At 34.4% G+C, this 18,972-nt stretch overlaps 1 protein-coding gene across 1 annotated transcript; it reads left to right on the top strand.

Moving 5' to 3' along the window:
* The first annotated feature begins 163 nt into the window (after positions 1–163).
* LOC139687108 (lipase maturation factor 2-like) lies at positions 164–16,954 on the top strand. Its single transcript, XM_071584223.1, has 11 exons — positions 164–363; positions 620–800; positions 4,949–5,050; positions 5,222–5,421; positions 5,577–5,755; positions 8,912–9,032; positions 9,193–9,333; positions 9,650–9,858; positions 10,347–10,602; positions 11,607–11,823; positions 13,613–16,954. Exons 1-11 carry the CDS (start codon positions 270–272, stop codon positions 13,908–13,910), a joined length of 1,998 nt encoding a protein of 665 aa, XP_071440324.1. The 5' UTR covers positions 164–269; the 3' UTR covers positions 13,911–16,954.
* The last annotated feature ends 2,018 nt before the right edge of the window (positions 16,955–18,972 follow it).

The raw sequence follows: 18,972 nt of genomic DNA on the forward strand, positions 1-18,972 counted from the left end.
AAAATACTTGCTGCATGTTGTTTTGAAAAAAAATGATAAAATCTTAAGGACAAATAACAGGAATAAAATTTTTCTTCTTTTCGTGAAACTTATATCAGGGTATCAGTTATCAGCTTCATGGTAAGTTGGTAACCTTGAAATAGCGTGCAGACGTTGGAGGTAGTGGTGGTGGCGACTGGTGGCAATTTTTCGATGTGTGCGTAGGAAGCAGTAATTAAGTTATTTGTGTAGATAAACTTTGAGTGTTTAGTATTAAAATACTCAACATAATGGTTTCAATCGTTTACACGAGAAACCTCTATCTCAGAGGTATCAGTGTTGTGTATTTATTTGCGTTTGCGTCTCTCTACGTTCAAATACCCGGTAAGTGTCAGTCATAATTTGTGGACCCTTTTTATTAGTGAGTGCTTCCTTGTAAGAAAAATGTATCATATATTTCAAATCAATCTACTTTACAATTATTTTCGGCGAGCCGCTTGGAGAAAATGGCATTTCTTCCGTTGTTACACGGGCATGTCGCCGTCTTCAAATGGAGCCAAGTGAAAACCGAAAGCGATATGATTAACAGTTTCAATTTGTTCTTAGGCTTGCCGTTTCACTCAAGTTTCTTTCGTTTCAGGACTCTATGGAAATAATGGCGTACTTCCAGCAAGGACTCAAATGGAAAGCAAAGCAAATGGAGTGTTGGCCAAATTTTTGACCAAGCCCACTTTATTGTGGTTTGCCCCTTATTTAGGGTTGGATACCGAGTACATGATGGATGTTTTAGCCATTGTGGGGATTGCAATTGCATTTTTAGGGTTAGTATTTGTCTCTGCATAAGTACGTGTGTTTCATCGGGTGTATTTGTTTTGTTAGATGCGCGCTTGTTAAAGCTTCACACACTACACGTGTGTTTAGGGTTGAATTTATGTCATTATTCTTTCCTGTATCTTTGTTGGCCATCTATAGTAATATCAAATGGCCAACAATTGCCATTTGTTTGAGAAATGTTTTAATTTAGGATTCCTAACAGAAATTCACAGATAATTAAGCCAGCATGCCCATCAGCCATTTCATGTGTAGATAATTATATCAAGTGGTATTATGGAAACATATCCAGTGGCCTCATTTGATTTTGGTGGGTTGTAAAAAAACCAAAGGTAAAACATTCAGAATGTGTGTTGATTACTATAATCACATTCTTCTATTTTTGTCACAATTCCCTGTATAGGTGCTATAGAGTGTTACAGTATATTATGGCATTTATAGCATATAGCACACACATGGTGGTCTTCTCTTCCTTCCTTCAGTGCAAACATTGAGGATGTACATGCTGTTGAAACACATTCATTGCTAAAGATAAGGTCAATCCATCACTCATTTCCCTCCTATGTATACATGGTTTGTATAAAAGTTAAAGAAAAATAGATTTTTTTAGCATTGACACGCTCTTGCCAGCGGCTTTTCCATGATTCGGAGGCTCCCTGGTAAGTGGATTTCTAAAGGTCCTAATGGGTACACTTACAAACTTCTTTGACAGCATTTAGGGTCCCATGGTGGTGTCCATTGAGGGAGGATTTCACATTTGGGAATAGCAAATAGTCTGCTCGTGCCAAGTTGGCACTGTAAGGGGGTTAAGGAATTGTCATGATACCATTGCAGAAGGTCTTCGCAAGCAGACACTTGACTCTGCTGTTGGTCGTCCATCAAGACCTTTGGGAAGGGTTCAGCACAGATCTTTCGCATCGCCAAATTTTTAGTGACAATGGTGTGCACTATCATCTAATCAATTCCAATATGATCTGTGATCATGCACAGACTTAACCGATGGTCTGAATTAAGCATTTCAACCGTGTGTCAGGAAAACGTTGTTACTGACACTTTGTATACAAACCGTGTATTTCATTCTCAATCATACCTGGCAACCTTAATGGTTCCCTCAACTATTGTTAGTGACCATACCTGTAGACTTAGAGAAGCATCATGAGACCAATTTTGATGTTCCTATGTCTAATTCTCTGAATTCCTTGATTAACCTTTGTATGTTTTTGCCAACTGAGGGGAGCAAACTTAAATGTTAGATTAGTGGCAGTTCTTGACTCTCCTTCTCTTGAGAGCAATCCACAAGTAGTTTATAATTGAAACACTTGAATGGGCCCCATCAACTACCATTTTTTCTCTGGTCTGTTATATCCCAGAAGCCCTTTTCTTGCAGTTATGGCTAGTTTAAAAATCCATATACCACAATTACATTTCATAATTCTGTCATTAATTCAGGTTCCTGGGATCAAATTCTGGGTAAGCTCAGGACTGTTCCATTCCAATTCCATGTAATACAATTTTCTTGTTTTTGTAAGTTCATGGGTAACCAATCGGTGGGTGTACTGAGAAAGAATTTCACCCCCTATCCCTTTTCTACAAGGTGAACCTCAAACTGATTTACTCCTTCAGCTTTCCTTTATAATTTAAAAACCTATTTATGTTTAGCAGTTTTCCCTCTTGATTTTTCTTCCTAGTTCAATGCATCATTTTCCTGAAAAGTGCTGCGTATCTCCTGTTCCCTTGCTGATCTTCACTAATAGCTATCTACACCCTACTATGCCTTGATTACTAAAGTAGACCCCTAAATGATCATTTAATGCTAGATAAAAGACAAAATCTGTAAATTTTCCCTGTCAACTTCACCTTAGGGGATATCTGTACTACCTATAACTCACTGATGGTCCCTGAGATCACCTTCTAATCCTTACGCTTTTTGAAAAATTGTCTTAATTTATGTCTGTCTACCTGTGGAACATAATAATTTAAGGTTACAGGCAGAGTAAAATACACAAATTTCTTAATACTAAAGGTTTTAGTTTGTCCCTTAAAGTGTTCCTTGGGTATTAAGCGTTAAGCTATTAGCCAAAATTTCATTGTGTTCATGGCTGGCACTCTTACCATTCATTCCACAATCTTGCAGGAGCCCTATCTGCCCTGGTGAGGGTTAATTTTAAATAGGTATATAATAATAATATTATGATATAATAATATTTATTGATCATTAATTATATAAAATACCATAGACCTCGTCAACACAATGCAAACAACACAGAATGTTTCGTTTTCCCAAATGGATACATCAGAACATGAGGTCAGAAATGTTCTGATGCAAGTTCATTTTAAACTGGTATACAGCAGCGTTTGCTACCTCTCTCCACTTCTGTTTGTTAATCCATCATGACCAAGAATGCAACATGCTTCCTCAGGAAGAGGATTGTGGTTTAACCTTGCCACGCCAACATTCTATATATTCTGCACTCTTGGAGAGTGTACGTCACAATTTTCTCATGTTTAATATATTAGTACCAAAGAAAAAATTAGCCAGAACAAGCACAGTGTTATTATCAGATTGTTGAAGTCATAATTGCTTGTTAGTGACATATTGTACTATATTTAAAAATCGGTTACCTCAGTCAGTCCCAGATTTACTCTTCAAAAAATTACCAATTGTCATGGAAATACTTCTGTTGGACTGAGAATACATATCTTAACCAACCACTTCCACAACCTCATTTGTGAAAGATATAAATTCATGCTGACTAGAATGCACTAAGTCAATTAACTGTCCTGGTGACATTATTCTTAGGGCAAGGCTCCCTATACTCTCTAATAAGCACACAAACTTGGTAATTTATACCCTCATTCATAATTGTAAAAACACCCTAATTGCCGTGCAATAAGATCATTTTTTATCTTCCAAACAATGTCATTCTTAGGTGCCACAGATAAGTTATTCATGTAACAAACAAGTGCCCTGTTTGATTCAGCATTTAAAGGATAGAAATCATTACTTTTTTGTGTTGTAGTGAGCTCTGTATCAGTATGGGAAAATCATTACATTATACATTTTGCATGCCTGTCTTGTGTAAGTAAAATGAGTAACCTTGTTGGTTACTTGCATATCTATGTTCAGCTGCATTCAGGCAACATATTCACTTAAAAGTTTACCGTTACTTCTCTTAATAATTTCAACATATTTGTAAGTGAGAGTGAAATAATTTTGCCTACAGTCAGCAGCTATAAGCTAAACAGAATCATGGGACCATGCTGTTTGGACACTCACATGAGATCTTATCACTTCGATTCTTCTCTACCTGATTTTCTGTTCTGTTTTAGATCTTTCTTCTTCGCAATTGAGGGCATTGCAGTTAACCATGTTCCTTTCACCATTGTTTCGACATGGCAGAGCTACTGCCACATTTAAAGAGCATTCGAACCTTAATTCAAACTGATGTTTTTCTGGGAGAATTCACCAAGTAATTGTCTTGATGCAATTCACAGCAAACTTTTTCACCAGTAGTAATGATCATGGCCAAGTTGTCATGAGATTTAGGTAAACCTTGAAGAAACGGTTCATAACTTCCTTCGTAACACCTGGCCCAGCAAATTGGGTTCTGTAGTTAGCAGGACTCAGAATCATAATTTTTGCCTTCCTCTGTATTACATGAGGTTAGGACTTCCCTTATTATGTCTGTTTTTCCTTTTTCATGAGAGTGAATTGATGTTGGATCGATTTTATCACTGTTATAAATAGTGTAGTTTGCCAGGAAATGAAAAAAACTGGAGTAAAACTAATAAAATATTTTCTGTACATTATTTTGAAAATATTTTACTTATACTTTGCAACTTACTTGAATTCAGCTATGACAGTAATGGTCAAAATTGCAGATTACCTCACAATTGTGTAGTTATCTAATGCTCTTTATATTATTACTGTCTGTGAGAAAGTATTAATGTATTTTATGGTGCATAGTTTAATTTTTCAAGCACTTTTTCTAAGTTTTACTATTTACTCTCTTTTTAAATTTAAAATTAACCCATATTTAAACGTCTTGGACTGAGTAGATTATATATATTTTGCCACAGACCCTTAAAAGAATGTTTATTATTTTTTTAACATTAATGATTTAAATTATTTTTTCAGGATGGTTTCTCAGAAGTTTTGTAATGCTATGACATTTACCTTAATGTGGGTCCTGTACTATTCCTTGTATCAAGTTGGACAAACTTTTATGTGGTTTCAGTGGTAAGTTGACATCTTCCGTCATGTGCATGTACAATGTAGATAGTTGCTGTTTAGTCTGAGTAGTCTCAGGTAAACTATGATTCATTATATTTCGATGTCCATTTTAAAATAGACAAATAGTACAAATACTCTTTTACATGTTAACACTCCCCTTTTCTTTAAATTTTCTAGGGATATCCTATTGTTAGAAGCTGGTTTCATCTCAATATTTGTTGCTCCACTGGTATATGTTAAACCTGGAAGGAATAGAAGTCAGTTATATCAGAATCCAGTCACATTTCAGCTTGTGCGATGGCTACTTTTCCGGCTTATGTTCTCATCTGGTGTACTAAAATTTACAAGTGGCTGTCCTGTGTGGTGGGGAATGAAAGGTAATTTTTCTTTAAGGTTTTATAACCAGAACCATTGCTCCATGATGAGTTCTTTTTTGTATGGTATTAATGTTAATTTAAATCATGTGAAAATTCTGAGAAAAATGTAATTTTGGAAATATATAATGTAATTAAGTTTTCTGCCTCATATTTAGCTCTCTCAGTGCACTTTGAATCCCAGTGCATCCCAACTCCAGTGGCATGGTATTCTCATCATCTTCCTGAGTGGTTCTTGAAGCTTGCTATGATTTGGTCTCTGGTAACTGAAGTTGCTGTGCCCTTCCTTTTCTTTTTCCCTCTAAGTGCTGTCCGTGTTACGGCTTTCTACCTACAGGTAAGTGACAGATTACACAGTTCAACTTTATATACATTTATTAAATATGTATTGCACAAATGTATACAGTACGGGTAGTATGTCGTAGCATTTACAGGTGAATAAGTTTCATATTTTGGCTTTAAACTTTTCATGAAGTTAAATATTATTTGCTGTAATTGTATGACTTTACCACCTTAATCCTTTATCCAAATGGAATCATAAGCATGGATTGGAGACAGATGGTTAGGAAGATGGATGAAAGATGGAAATGTAAGGACTTAAACAGAAGCAGGAAGAAGTTGCAAAAAGATAAATAGTATATTGTTATTAGAAAATATTTAGGCGAAAGAAATGTTAAGATATGAAAGAGCAGTATGAGGATGAGGAGAATCATCAAAAAAAGGATGAAATTGGTGCGCCGTACAAAAAATTAAGAACTATCCGGAAGTAAAAAATGAAAATCCATTCACTCTCTATGAGATACCGCAAAAAAATTATTTGTTCAGAGCTGAAGAGTTTAAGAATAGATGGAAATAATGCTTAGAAGAATCATTTGGTATATCAATCATTTCCCAGTTAGCCAGGAAATTGTATTGAATTCTAAGCACATGGCAAATGACAGAATCAGGGTGATAAGTATGCAATGAGAATCAATTGAAAGAAAACAATGATAATAACGTTTTCCAGAAAGAGGAAGGCTAAGATAAACAAAAGTTGGAGAGCGTACACTTGAGCAGGTGGAACAGTTCATGTATTTAGGTAGTATTTTAGAAGATAGGCTAAGTAATAAGGACATTAAGTGGATAATTGTATTCATTAAATTAGATTCTACAAAGAGGAGAGATTTAATGACAAACTATAAGTAAAGCTATGTAGAAAAGACAAGTTAGAGCTTTAATATTAAGCATAGTATTGTTCAGTATGCAATTTTGATTATTGTGGTATGAGGATAAGTGAAAATTGAAGGCTTTTAAAATTGGTTTTGGAGAAGTATGATAAGATAAATGGATGGAAAGGACTTGGTAGGGGAGTAGATATGGTTGCTAGCTGGAATTCAAGGAAGGCATGGAAAGTGGATGCAGAACATTTTGAGTGGCAGTGGAATCCCGAAGACAGGATAGAGGCGAGAATGTGGAATAAGTAAGGTAAGAATAGGAAAAGAATAAACATGTTGATTAGAATGAAGGGAGAGCAGAGGTATATGAGGTTGAAGAATACTATATTGAGATTTGGGTTTCAGAGTATTTACTCATTGTCACATTAGGTGGGGCCTAAAATAGCAGTGATAATTAGGTAGTGGATCCATGAAAAATCTGCCCTGGTTGGTAGACTGTCCTTAATAATTAGTCTTTAGAGGGAGCATCCATATTCTTCCTGTGATATGTGGGTTACCTACAATGATGACAGGTCCATGTGTTTTCTCCACAAGATTGGCAACAGTTTGGCATAATTTGAAATGGAAGAGAATGTGATTTTTTCATCTAAATCTGGGCTCCTTGATTATTACCATTGTGAAATAATACTGACTCATATAATCCATAAAAACTTATTCTATAATTCCATAGCAGGTTATTCTAAAGATTTTTTTTTAAGTTGCCAAAGTAAACTTACTGGTAATAATAAAACTTTTTATTTTTTGAATTGAATAATTAAAGGTTTATTTATGACGTTGCTTGTGATTTCCCAAAAATGGCTATTTGTCTCAGGAAAAACTGGTATCCTCTTGTTATTTAGGCTGACTCACTATCCTATGTGAACGTAGAATGCTCTTTCATAAGGATTGGAGTATGTGTGTTTCAATAGATATAAAATATACGGGGTGCGGTACTGAAATCCAGACAGATGAAACTTTTGTTTAAAAGCAAATGTATTTTTAAAAATACGAATGAAAATGAAAATCCTTTAACATACAAGTAGTGGTATCTGTTAAGAGTAGCATTACTCAATATGTACCCTTCAGCTTCAATGACCGCCTCCATCTTGTCCTGAATCGATCACATGCACCTTTGAAAACAGCGCTGTCCATATTCGCGAATGCTGCTATTATAGGAGTGCGTAGAGATGTGATATTAGGGTGCCTTGTCTTATTGGTAACTCTTTTGGCTACGCTCCAAACATAATAGTCGAGGGGATTTAAGTCCAGGCTATGCGGGGGGCCAGAACTCCTTTGACGTAAACATGTCAATGTTATGTGAGAGCCAGTTTTGGTCTATATGTCTCGTATGAGCTGGTGCACTGTCCTGTTGAAAGACATATTGTATCCCCGTGGCCACAGTTACCCTCCACAGTTTCACGACATTCTTCAAAATTTGGAGATACACTTCTTTTGTGATAGTTTGTCATTTTTCAAAGAAATGTGACAGCATGATATCACCCTCACTGGACACAACACTTAGGAGGTTAGCACTAGCCAGAATTTTGTTCAAGGAACATTTGGGACGTCCTCTGGATCATGGGCAAGTCAGCAATCATTTCTCTGGTAGATCATCACATTAACAGTGAAAATTCTGATCTGATTCGTCCCACAGCTTCATTTTTTAGAGAACACAATAGCAGGTTGCAGCGAGCAATCCGCTTTGTTCTGGCAGCCTCAGACAGCATTTTCGCACCATAATTGTGTACAACTTGTATCATAGTTCCTCCTCTGCCATACGACGCATTGTTCACTCGCTAACATTCAATTCTGACACCAATTTTCTCGGCAAATGCCCCAGGTCCTCTGAAATCAGTGCCTAAGCCTTCTCGACGAATGCTGCAGTTCGTGACACACGTTTCCTTGGATGGGGTTTCCTCGCTGGGTTAGTGAAACCTTCCCAAGACTTCTCCGTAGCATTATATTTAGCCACAATATCGTAAGCAGTTAATCTGGGGTACCTGAAGAATCGAACTATTTCATTGGGCGAACGCTCAGTGAGAACACTTTCGATAATAGCGGTTCTTTGATTATACTCCACACTTCTACAAAACATCTCAGCCATTTTAAGGTTATGACTGTTAACTAGATGCCTATAGCTTTCAAGAATGCCAATTGTGACCCCCAGGGGAACTACGATATGGCTTGAAATTGAAATTTGTCCTGAGATAAGCACTGCACCCTGTATATAAATGTTGACTTAACCTTAGTACATCTCTTGTGACAAGTAGTCCATTAATAACCAATTATTTTATTTATAGATATTGCTCCAGCTATCCATTATTATCACTGGAAATTACAATTTCTTTAATCTTTTAACAATGGTACTCTGCATTTCACTTCTGAACGATAACTTTTTCTTCACGAAAAGGAAGGGCAAAGGTATGTAACAATAGTTGTTTTTCATTTCTAAATTAATACATGTACAGCAATTGATTGTATTTTTGAATGTTTTCAATGTGTATTTCAGTGTTAATAATGAAAAAGAGCATCATTTGCAAATTCCATGTATCATAACAATAACAACAATTCTTGCTTCCAGGTCGGTCATCAGAGAGTAGCTGGTTCCTTACCATACTCGCAAAAATTGTGCACTTGGGAGTTTATGCTGTTTTAATCTATTTTGTTAAAGTTCTATTTTCTCTCCGTATTACTGACAAGTATACAATTGAATCTGACACAAGTAAGTTACATATCATTACACATTGAATATTTGATTGGGCAACTAAGTATTTGTGTCTGATAGTATGTGTAGTTAATAATGATTGTTTTACAATATGGGGCTTAATTTGTTTTTAATTATAGTATGCTACTTGTAGTATTTATTCAATAGTAGTAAGGAAACTTATATCAAACCATATCAACAAGAAAAGTTGTGTCAATATTCATTTTTGCCTGATGCAACTCCAAATCATGTTCAACAAATTTTAGCTTTTAATGTTAACACTATTTACAAATCTCTTATCTAAAACTGTATAAAATTTGTATTATTTTATTAGCATTCACTAGAGAAGAATTTGATCGTGCTCTCGGGAAAGCCGTCCCTGCTGCAATGTTGTTGGGGGCACTGCCCTTGGCACTTGCTTCTGCCGAGGCAGTCACTGCAACCATCTTGGATGGTCCGAGTCGCTTCTTTTCCAGAATTGCTAACTTCTTTTCCACATTGTTTTATGTGGGTGTGGCCGTTTTCCTGTTTTCAATATCTTTGGTTAGTATATTCTCAAAACAGTGAAACCTGCTGATGTAAATTGTAAGCACTCATACAAAACACGTTTATTATCCTGTACAGAGGTGTGTTACCAAAATCTCAAAATTGCCCAATTGCTTTATAAACAAGTAAATACCTAAGTTTTGTAGTGGTTCATTTCTTAAGAGTATTTCATAAAATTTCATTTTAATAAAAATATGCATATTTGGACCCCTCTTAGTTTCTAATCTTATGGATTTTCTCCTATTTTCTTCATTCCACTGTACAGTCTTAAACACTTGTGATTATAATGTAGTATTTATTTAGTTCGACTTTTGTGTTGAATTTTGTCATTCACATAGTGGAAGCATCTTTGCCTTCCATCTGATTGTGGGTCTCGTTCTTTGTGTATATTGTTCCCCTCTCAACTTGGAAGTAAAAGAATTTTATGAAAATTGGGTTTATCCCTGATTTAAAAAAGCTTAAACATTGGATTTTCCACTTTACAGATCCCACTGGCTTCCATCCATCCACCTGTTCTGCAAAGTTCAGCAAATAGTACTGTCCCAATGTTGTTGAGGCATTGGCACTCTCGTGTTGAACCATTCCAAATAAGTAATCCCTATGGTCTATTCAGAAGAATGACAGGTGTAGGGGGACGCCCTGAAGTTGTCATCGAAGGATCATATGTAATTGATGGCCCATGGAAGGAGTATCATTTCCTATATAAGCCTGGTGATGTGAATAGCTCTCTGCCTTTCGTTGGTAAGTAAATTTATGTTTTATTTATTTGATCTTGTATTTCTGCCAAAGTAGGCTTTTTATAGACCCACAGCTTGTGAGCTGATACACTTCCAAAAACCTTCCTAGCCTGCCTACACTAACACACTAGAAACCTGTGTTACAATGAAGATATTATCACTCCACATCCTCTATCACACTTCATACCATCCCAAATCACTTTCCTCCAAATAACTCAGTTGCCCAAATTATCTCTGAGTCACAATTGTCAGCAACCGACTTCCTCTCACAGTCTCCTTCATTCACTTTTTAGCCTACTTCAAAATATCCCAGAAACCTGCTTACCCTGCAAGATAGTTTCTTGTAGCATATCCAGTGTTTTTACGCATAAATTACATCACCTGCACATTACATTAAGTTGCAAAATTGATATTCTTGGGTGAATGATGATAATTATTTCAGTGAAAATTGTTATGTTATCCAGTATATCAAATACTGTTTTGCTTGCTTTGAGACAGAAAATTGTTCTGTTGATATTTTACAGAACAATTGTGATTGAGTATTAGTTGAAGTTTGAAGTGAATGAAATTAGTGCATGATATTAGAGTGATATTTTATAACTCTGTATCCTCATTTTTTTTCTTTTTTTTATGAATAGCTAATGATCTTGTAATGATATTTCCTATTAAATTTGGACTATGTAAAATTTATGTTGTTCTTAAAACTTAAGTAAGTTCAGTTATCATGATTGGTGGGTTTCTTTTAGATTCTCACCCGCCCAGTGAAAAATTAAAATCTTCCATCTTCTCTGTAAAGCTAGGTAATGATGTGACGTGGCTTGCAAAATCTAGAATAATTTTGGGGAAATGTATGTATGCAGACTCCTGTAATGAGCATGCATTGGAGGACCTCCTGTGTTTACTGTTGATGTATTGCTTAAATGTTGATAATTAAGCAGAATATATATTGCAGGGGACATTCAAAATAACTGAATAATTGTTTAAACATGACATTTTATTTTTTATCAGCTCCTCATCAACCAAGGCTTGATTGGCAGATGTGGTTTGCTGCCCTCCAAACGTACAATCAGAATCCTTGGATTGTCAGCTTGGCATATCGGCTGCTAAATGGGCAACCTGAAGTTTTGCAACTAATAGATACAACTCGTAATCCCTTCTCCAAGGCCCCTCCAAGATTTATTCGTGCAACATTGTATCATTACCATTACACATCTTGGTCACAAAAGTGAGTGCTCTCCATTTTGCTATTTCTTCCATTATTTTCTTGATTGTTCATTTTTGGTGATTTTATGATTCTGTTGACTCAGTGAATGTTTAATGGCATGACTAAGTATACATTGAAATGTTTGTGTTTTTGAATCAATTTTCTATTTCATGGGTGAAACTAAATCTTCCGTATTTAGACTAGTTCATGAAGCTATGGTCGAGATCCGATGATGAGCTAGAACTACAGGGACTTTATTGAATTTAGCTGCATATGTTGAGAAATATGAAACTAAGAACTGAAATAAATGTAACTCATGAATTGAAATTTGCCAGACTTGGAAGTATTTTCTTGGGGTAACTGAAATTTTATAATCGCTATCAATTACAAAGCACATTCATCAGTTTTGTAGCCTCTCATTCTCAGAAGAAGGATGTACAACCACATTATTTTGATCCAAACTTGCTTAAAATATGTAGTTTGAATCAAAGTCCGTGTCAAAAATATAGGATTTTGCCTACTCAGTAAAAAAGGAAACAATGTATTCTTTTTGGAATAATGTTAGTTATGTATCAAAAGCCAATTGGTATCTTTCAGTGAGTTAACAGAAATAAGTCCAAATTTAATTTCCATTGAGGCAAATCAATTTTAAGATTTTCACACCACTTAAATGCGAGACAATTTTTCCTTGAGCTTATGGTTTTTATGGATTCCTGAACATTCTATTTTATATTGAATACAAGAAAATATACAAGGGTCGTCCCAGAAGTACCTGACCCAACAAAGAAAAAACAAAAATTTTGGGAAAAAATTTATTAATATTTCAACATAATCTCTTTTAAGCTCTATAAAATTATCCCAGCAATTAATTTGATACCCGTTTTATATTGAAAACTGTCTTGCTCCTCAAAATAGCCATTAACTGCCGACATCACTTTTTCAGAGTTAGGAAATCTTGGAACACCAAGCCATTTTTTCAAGTTTGTGAAGATAAAATAATCGTAGGGGGCTAAATCTGATGAATAGGGTGCATGAGGTAGCAATTCAAACTTTAATTCATTAATTTTGGCCATTGCAATAACGGATTTGTAAGCTGGTGCATTGTATTGATGAAACTACACTTTCTTCTTAGGCAAATATGGCCGCTTTTGCTTGTTTTCTTTGCTCAAACATTGCAGTAAATTTGCATAATACTGGCCATTGATAGTTTTTCCTTTTTCAAGATAGTCAATGAAAATCACCCCGTGCGCATCCCAAACAACCAACGCTATGACCTTGCCTGCATATGAAATGGTCTTCGACTTCTTTGGAGCCGGTTCTCCCTTTTGAATCCATTGTTTTGATTATTCTTTTGTCTCGGGTGGGAAGCAATGGACCCATGTTTTATTCATGGTTATGAAATGGTGCAAAAATTCTGTTGGTGCAAAAATTGCATTGGCCAAGGCAGTTTCACAATGAAGAGCGAATAGGTTAAAGGGCTGTTGTGTAAGAATGATAAGATAAGACAAGTGTGAATTTTGTCATGGAGTATGGTTTTGTACTATGTGGAAGCATATTCAATGAAGCTAGATAAAAGGCATAGATGTGCCTTATAACTATGGCTTCTGACAATTTTGTAGAAATATAATCAAAACTTCCCTGTGTCAAATTTATGTTGTGAGGAAAGCCTCTAGGCTACAAAAGCTTGCAAGGTATCATAAATTCAATGGATGCAGGCATAAACATATAATATTATCTGTTTTCCAACTGAAAGAACAGTTATTTGTTCCTTTTAATGTTTCATTAAATAATTCTTCCTTGATATTTTTAGATCTTCTCCTTCATGGTGGTGGCGTGAGAAAATTGGGGAATATTTCCCCATCTTCGCCAAAGATCATTCTCCGCTCCTAGAATACCTTAAGAAGCTCAAGATCATTGGGCAGGATACTCAAAGCTCAGCTGGAGGGCGGGGCAAAGGTAAAGACCGGAAGAAGGACTTGTGGACCAACACTTGGCTCATATCTTTCCTCCAATTCCTTCGTTCCCTTGCATGCCAAGTGGAGGCATCCATTTTCTTGTGGTCCCTGTTCACTGCAGGCTGTTTAATTGCCTTTACAAGGCGTATCTAAGTCATCAACTGGAATGTTCTAGTATCCCCAGGTACCAGTTGTTGATTTGCTGTCTAATTTAAATGAAGTTTTTTTCAACTCGAGTAATTTTTTGTGTGCAAAATATAATTTGACTGATTGATGGTTTACTTCTGAGAGGTTTGAACTGAATTTTGCCATTATTGTGAATAAAATGATTTCATTTATTTGGTCATGCATGCGAAACCACTGTGATGTTAACATTCTAATGACCTAGGAAACATCCTTCAACTGGCACTTGTCAAATTTAATTTTACCTCTGGTAGATTTAAATCATGATAATTAAAAGAGTTAATAATTAGTACTTAAATTTTTCAGTCTCACAAATAGGTTTAGTCATAGGTTATTTTAACATTCAAATCAAAACTTAAAATTTATTGGACCCTAGAATATAACTTACAAGTTGCTTTTAGCTGTCTCATTAATTGGTATTGCCTAGGCATGTGTTTTGGCTCCATGGGTATTTCATGAAATTTCATAACTTGTTTGGTGTGCCAAATTATTTCTTTTGAGGAAAAAAATCCTCGTGTAATGAATGCATACAGCTTTTTAACCATCAGATACTTCAAACTAAAGAACTTCATGATGCAGATATTATAAGGTATTATTTTTAGATAAAAAATTTATTTTTTTCCTCTCTGCTATTTTCATTATTTAACGGAAGCTAAAGGTCTTGTTGAACATTCATTTAAGGATGATAATGTTGTGGGAGCATTAAAGGTATTTTTTAAGTATAGGGAGTTTAAGTCATCATATTAAAATTTCATGTAACTGCTAGGGTTATGTTACTTTTATGTTATTTTGTGCAAGTCACTTTAAGTAAAGATAGCAAAATGTCTATGACCTAGATATTTGTCTGAAAATGTGTGATCTGTATTTCATTCTCCTGATGTTCAATGCTGTTGTGATCATGTTTTCGATAATTTTAAATGTTCTATGATCTTGTAATATTTTGTATTTTGTAGATTTTTAAATATTAGGAATATAAATGGTTCTGTATTTAAAATGCTTCGTTTCAATATGCTTTTATATGATGATTTTTTATAATCCATTATTTGTGTTGTTGGATATATTATTGTATACACCAAAAGAATAAGAGGTATCACTTTCTACACTAGGTGGATGAAAATACATGTATATCACTTTTGAAGCCTGTAAAACTCTCTTCACTTATCAGTGATTCTTATTTTATGTCTGGTGGTTAAGTGTTTTTGTTAACATTTGTTTTACATAATTTCATTTCTATTTCAGTTCTATAGATAAAGTTTATATGAGCCTTGTAATTATTTTTGTGTATTTCATTAATTTAAAATTTTCCATCTATTTGTCTTGTTTTCACAAAAAGTTGTCTTAATAATATCTTGAGTTTTAAAGTGAGATTAAACTGGGATCAAGATAAAAAAATGTTCTTTGAATTGTTCCATGAAACTATGCACTTGTTAGTCATATTGTATTCCAGTCTATCTTTGGATCTTCCTTGAACATAAACATAGTCATTACATTACTTGGATTGAATGCAGTTTTGTTGACCTATTTTGTGCTAGTGTGAAACGATAAAATTGATGTAATTATTAATTAAAAGAATATGAATTATTCATATGGATGCTATTCCAGTAACTCTCTGTACTTATTGAATTTACTCAATTGTGAAATCATATTGGTATACATTGAATATAACATCAAATGAAAACATTTTGAGTGTATGAGTAATGATGATCAAGGACTCCTAAAATTCCTCTCGACCTGTTCTAAGTTGGCAGCAAACTTTTAGATGTGTGCAACTCTTTAAGTGTAGTATGTTGAATGGTGTTAGTTTATTTTATGGTATATTCTACAATCATTGAAATTCAATTGGCAGCTGCCAACTATATTCTGAACAGCATATGAGGTATAATATTTTTTTAAGTTCTAGTCTTCCTTAGGTATTTTGTATTCCTGGAGATTCTTCATTCTCTTGCCATAAGTAAATCACAAATTCCAAATACCTGCAGGGGATTTTTAAGTATAATGTTTGATGAAACTACATTTGTACTAGGTGGAACTTAACTATGAGAAATCCTCATTTTAAGAGTTGAATTTCATCCTTGACTTTTGTAATTCTGTCATTTATTTGCAGCCATTAGTTGGGATAGTTCTGAGGAAATTATTTTCCTTGATGCATGCTTTTCTTTCATGTACGTTAAGCGTTCAGGAAAAATAGGTACTGCTGAAGAGTTTTGGTAAATGTAATACCATTTTTAATGCTGAAAAATAATTATTACTCTGTATTAATATAAAAATGGAAAAAATGAGGCGTGTGTTATAGAAAACAGTACATTTTCTTCAAGTGTAATTGCCAGTTTTAATATGCTTGCCATTTATTTACATTGCTGTCATATACCTCAGACTCTTGCATTTTTCACAATTATTAGTGGGCATGTAACATTGGCAAGATTGATTTCCAGATTGCTTGCTTTTGTAATTAAGCATTACTGACAAGTTAGGTACTAAAGGTCCCGATATACAGAGGCTTTGGAAATGATTAAAATATACATACTTGAAAATTTACTTTTCAAAAATGAAAGATAGAAAATTATACTTTTTGACCTTGGTTTTTGCAAATTGAAATTATTGCATACCCCATGTATTATAAAAATCTTCATGTCAAAAATTATTTGTTTGATAAAATCATGCTTGATTTTTTCCTGCTTTGAAAGACCTGTCTCACTGTATATCATGTAGCTAATTTGTGTTTGTTTTTTTGTAATTGTGAGACCTGATCAGTTAGGAACCATTTAAAGTTTCTTATGCACACTTGCCAAATTAATCTCTCTATAATTTCATTCCTTTCTCTTTCTAATGACATGAACTAGATTTTGGGTACTGACTTTTGGTACAAATTATTTACTGTGCAAATGTAGTTTACTCATGTACTTTAATGTGCAGTTCTGTTATATTGCATTGTTACTGTATAACTGCTGCTTGCTATAAAGCTGGTTGTTTGGATTTTATACATGTATTTAGTTAATAAAACTACTAACAAAGCCCTTAATGTGTTTATTCTGAGGGAAGTATTTGATTGTATATACTCAGAAATTTTTGGGTGCGAGCATTAATTTAGCAAAACAATATTTTTACCAGTAATGGCATTCATGTTTTGATGAATAAATATTTAATTGAATCGTTCATTTATCAATGGAAATCAATATTCCATTGACAACATCCATAATAATACATTTTATTACAGGATCATAAAATTCCTAATGAAAATGAAAAATAAATTTTGGAAAAATACTTGATTTTCTCTTGATGGCTAGCATTCATTGTTATATCATTTTTCTCAAATTATTTAGGGGAATGAAATCATTATAAGGTGGCCTTTTGGATTCGTCAGGGTTTGTCTATGTTGTTAGTTTTTCGGGTATTCCAACTGGTGTCTTTGGTCGAGTACTATAGTTGCTGTTTTTCATGCCTATTATAGGCCTTCTTAATTATCCCATACACTCTGCCCAGTCATATCCTTAGAAAACCTAATGTTAAGATTTGGAAGAATATGTATATTTTTTGAGCATTTGTTTCCCCCCTGTAAATTAAGTGGCGTCATTGCTACCTATCTTTAAAACTGATTCCATTGCATATGGAATGAAGAACTTAATATTTGTCTGCTGTTCCTTATTTTGATATTACTAGTTTCAATGTTTGGGTGCCATTATCAGGTGCAAATTCACTCAAGTTGCAGTGCATTTATATACCATTCTTTTGGGGGAAAATAAAGAACAGTGGGAAAATACATTGTGGTTTCATTTTATGAACATTAACATCCACAAGTAGCCAGAAACGATGAAATCCATTGCATATGATTGTCTTTTTTAGAGTTGTGGTGAGAGTTCTTGAGTTTTCTTGACAATACCAAGTGCCAATGAATTATGTGGCACTGATTGAATTTTTTTTCTGTAACTGCTTCATCCTAATTAAATATTTTTAATTTTTCTTGCAATTTAAGCAAGTGTGATTAGTTTCTTCTTGCACTTTTATTGCTGACCAAGTGAATCTTGGACTATAAATATTTAATCCATTCTTGGTTTGGAGAAATAACAGTGGTAAAAAAGACATAATTTTGCTAAACAAATGTTTTGCAAAAGAACTTTATCCCATGCTAAAATATTTTCAGTATGCAAGGGATAAAGAGAACAGTGACTTAAATTAACTGCCATGCCTCCTAGTTTTAAGGCATCAGAACTTCTAAATGCTGAATGGTACGAAATACAGTAGCTGCCACAAATCTCAATACCAACAGTTCTATGGTAAAATAAAATCTCCCCATTCTAACCTTTTCTCTAAAATAAATGATAGCCCACTTACTATTCTAAGTTTCTTGGGCAACCTATGAATGAAGTCCTTGACTTATCATCCCACATAAAGGCTATTAAAGCCAATATAACAACTGACACCTTTCTTACCTAGAAACTAGCATCATTAGTTTTCTTAGATGCTGTGAAATCAGTATTTCGTACAAAAATTCAGTCATCTTCTGTTGAATGAAGTCTGGGGAATATTGTAGTCTTACAAAAAATTACTCGTTAGGCTTTGTAAAGAACCCTCTCCTATTCTGAAGGTAGGCCTATTTTTAAAAAATTTGTGATTCTCACATTTTCTACATTCTTAACTGCTTTATTCGTCAAACTCCCTTAAGTCCTTTTGTCAATCATATACATTTCTACCATGCTCACCAGTGTAATATTCATGCCAATCTCTGCTTATCCCAAGGGTAGAAAGAACATCACCATAAAGCTCCAATGACTCAACAGAATTCCTTCCAGCATAAAATCAATCGCATCTCTCCCTATTATCAAGGAAAATCTGAAGCACTTAGCTAAAAAAGGTATAATACAGAATTTGAAAACTGCTGAAATTACTGCAAATTTTAAATGATTAATGCTGCATAGTATGCTCCGTCTATATACTATTGTTTAATTGTGTGTTCTTGTTGCATTACTTCCTCTCATCTTCATGGCGTGCATATGTTTAAGTTAGTTAGTTTGTTATTCCTGTACCTGTGTAATCA

This window comes from Hetaerina americana, unplaced genomic scaffold (assembly GCF_022747635.1).
Source record: "Hetaerina americana unplaced genomic scaffold, ioHetAmer1.1.p SCAF_17, whole genome shotgun sequence".
Classification (NCBI taxonomy): Eukaryota; Metazoa; Arthropoda; class Insecta; order Odonata; family Calopterygidae; genus Hetaerina; species Hetaerina americana.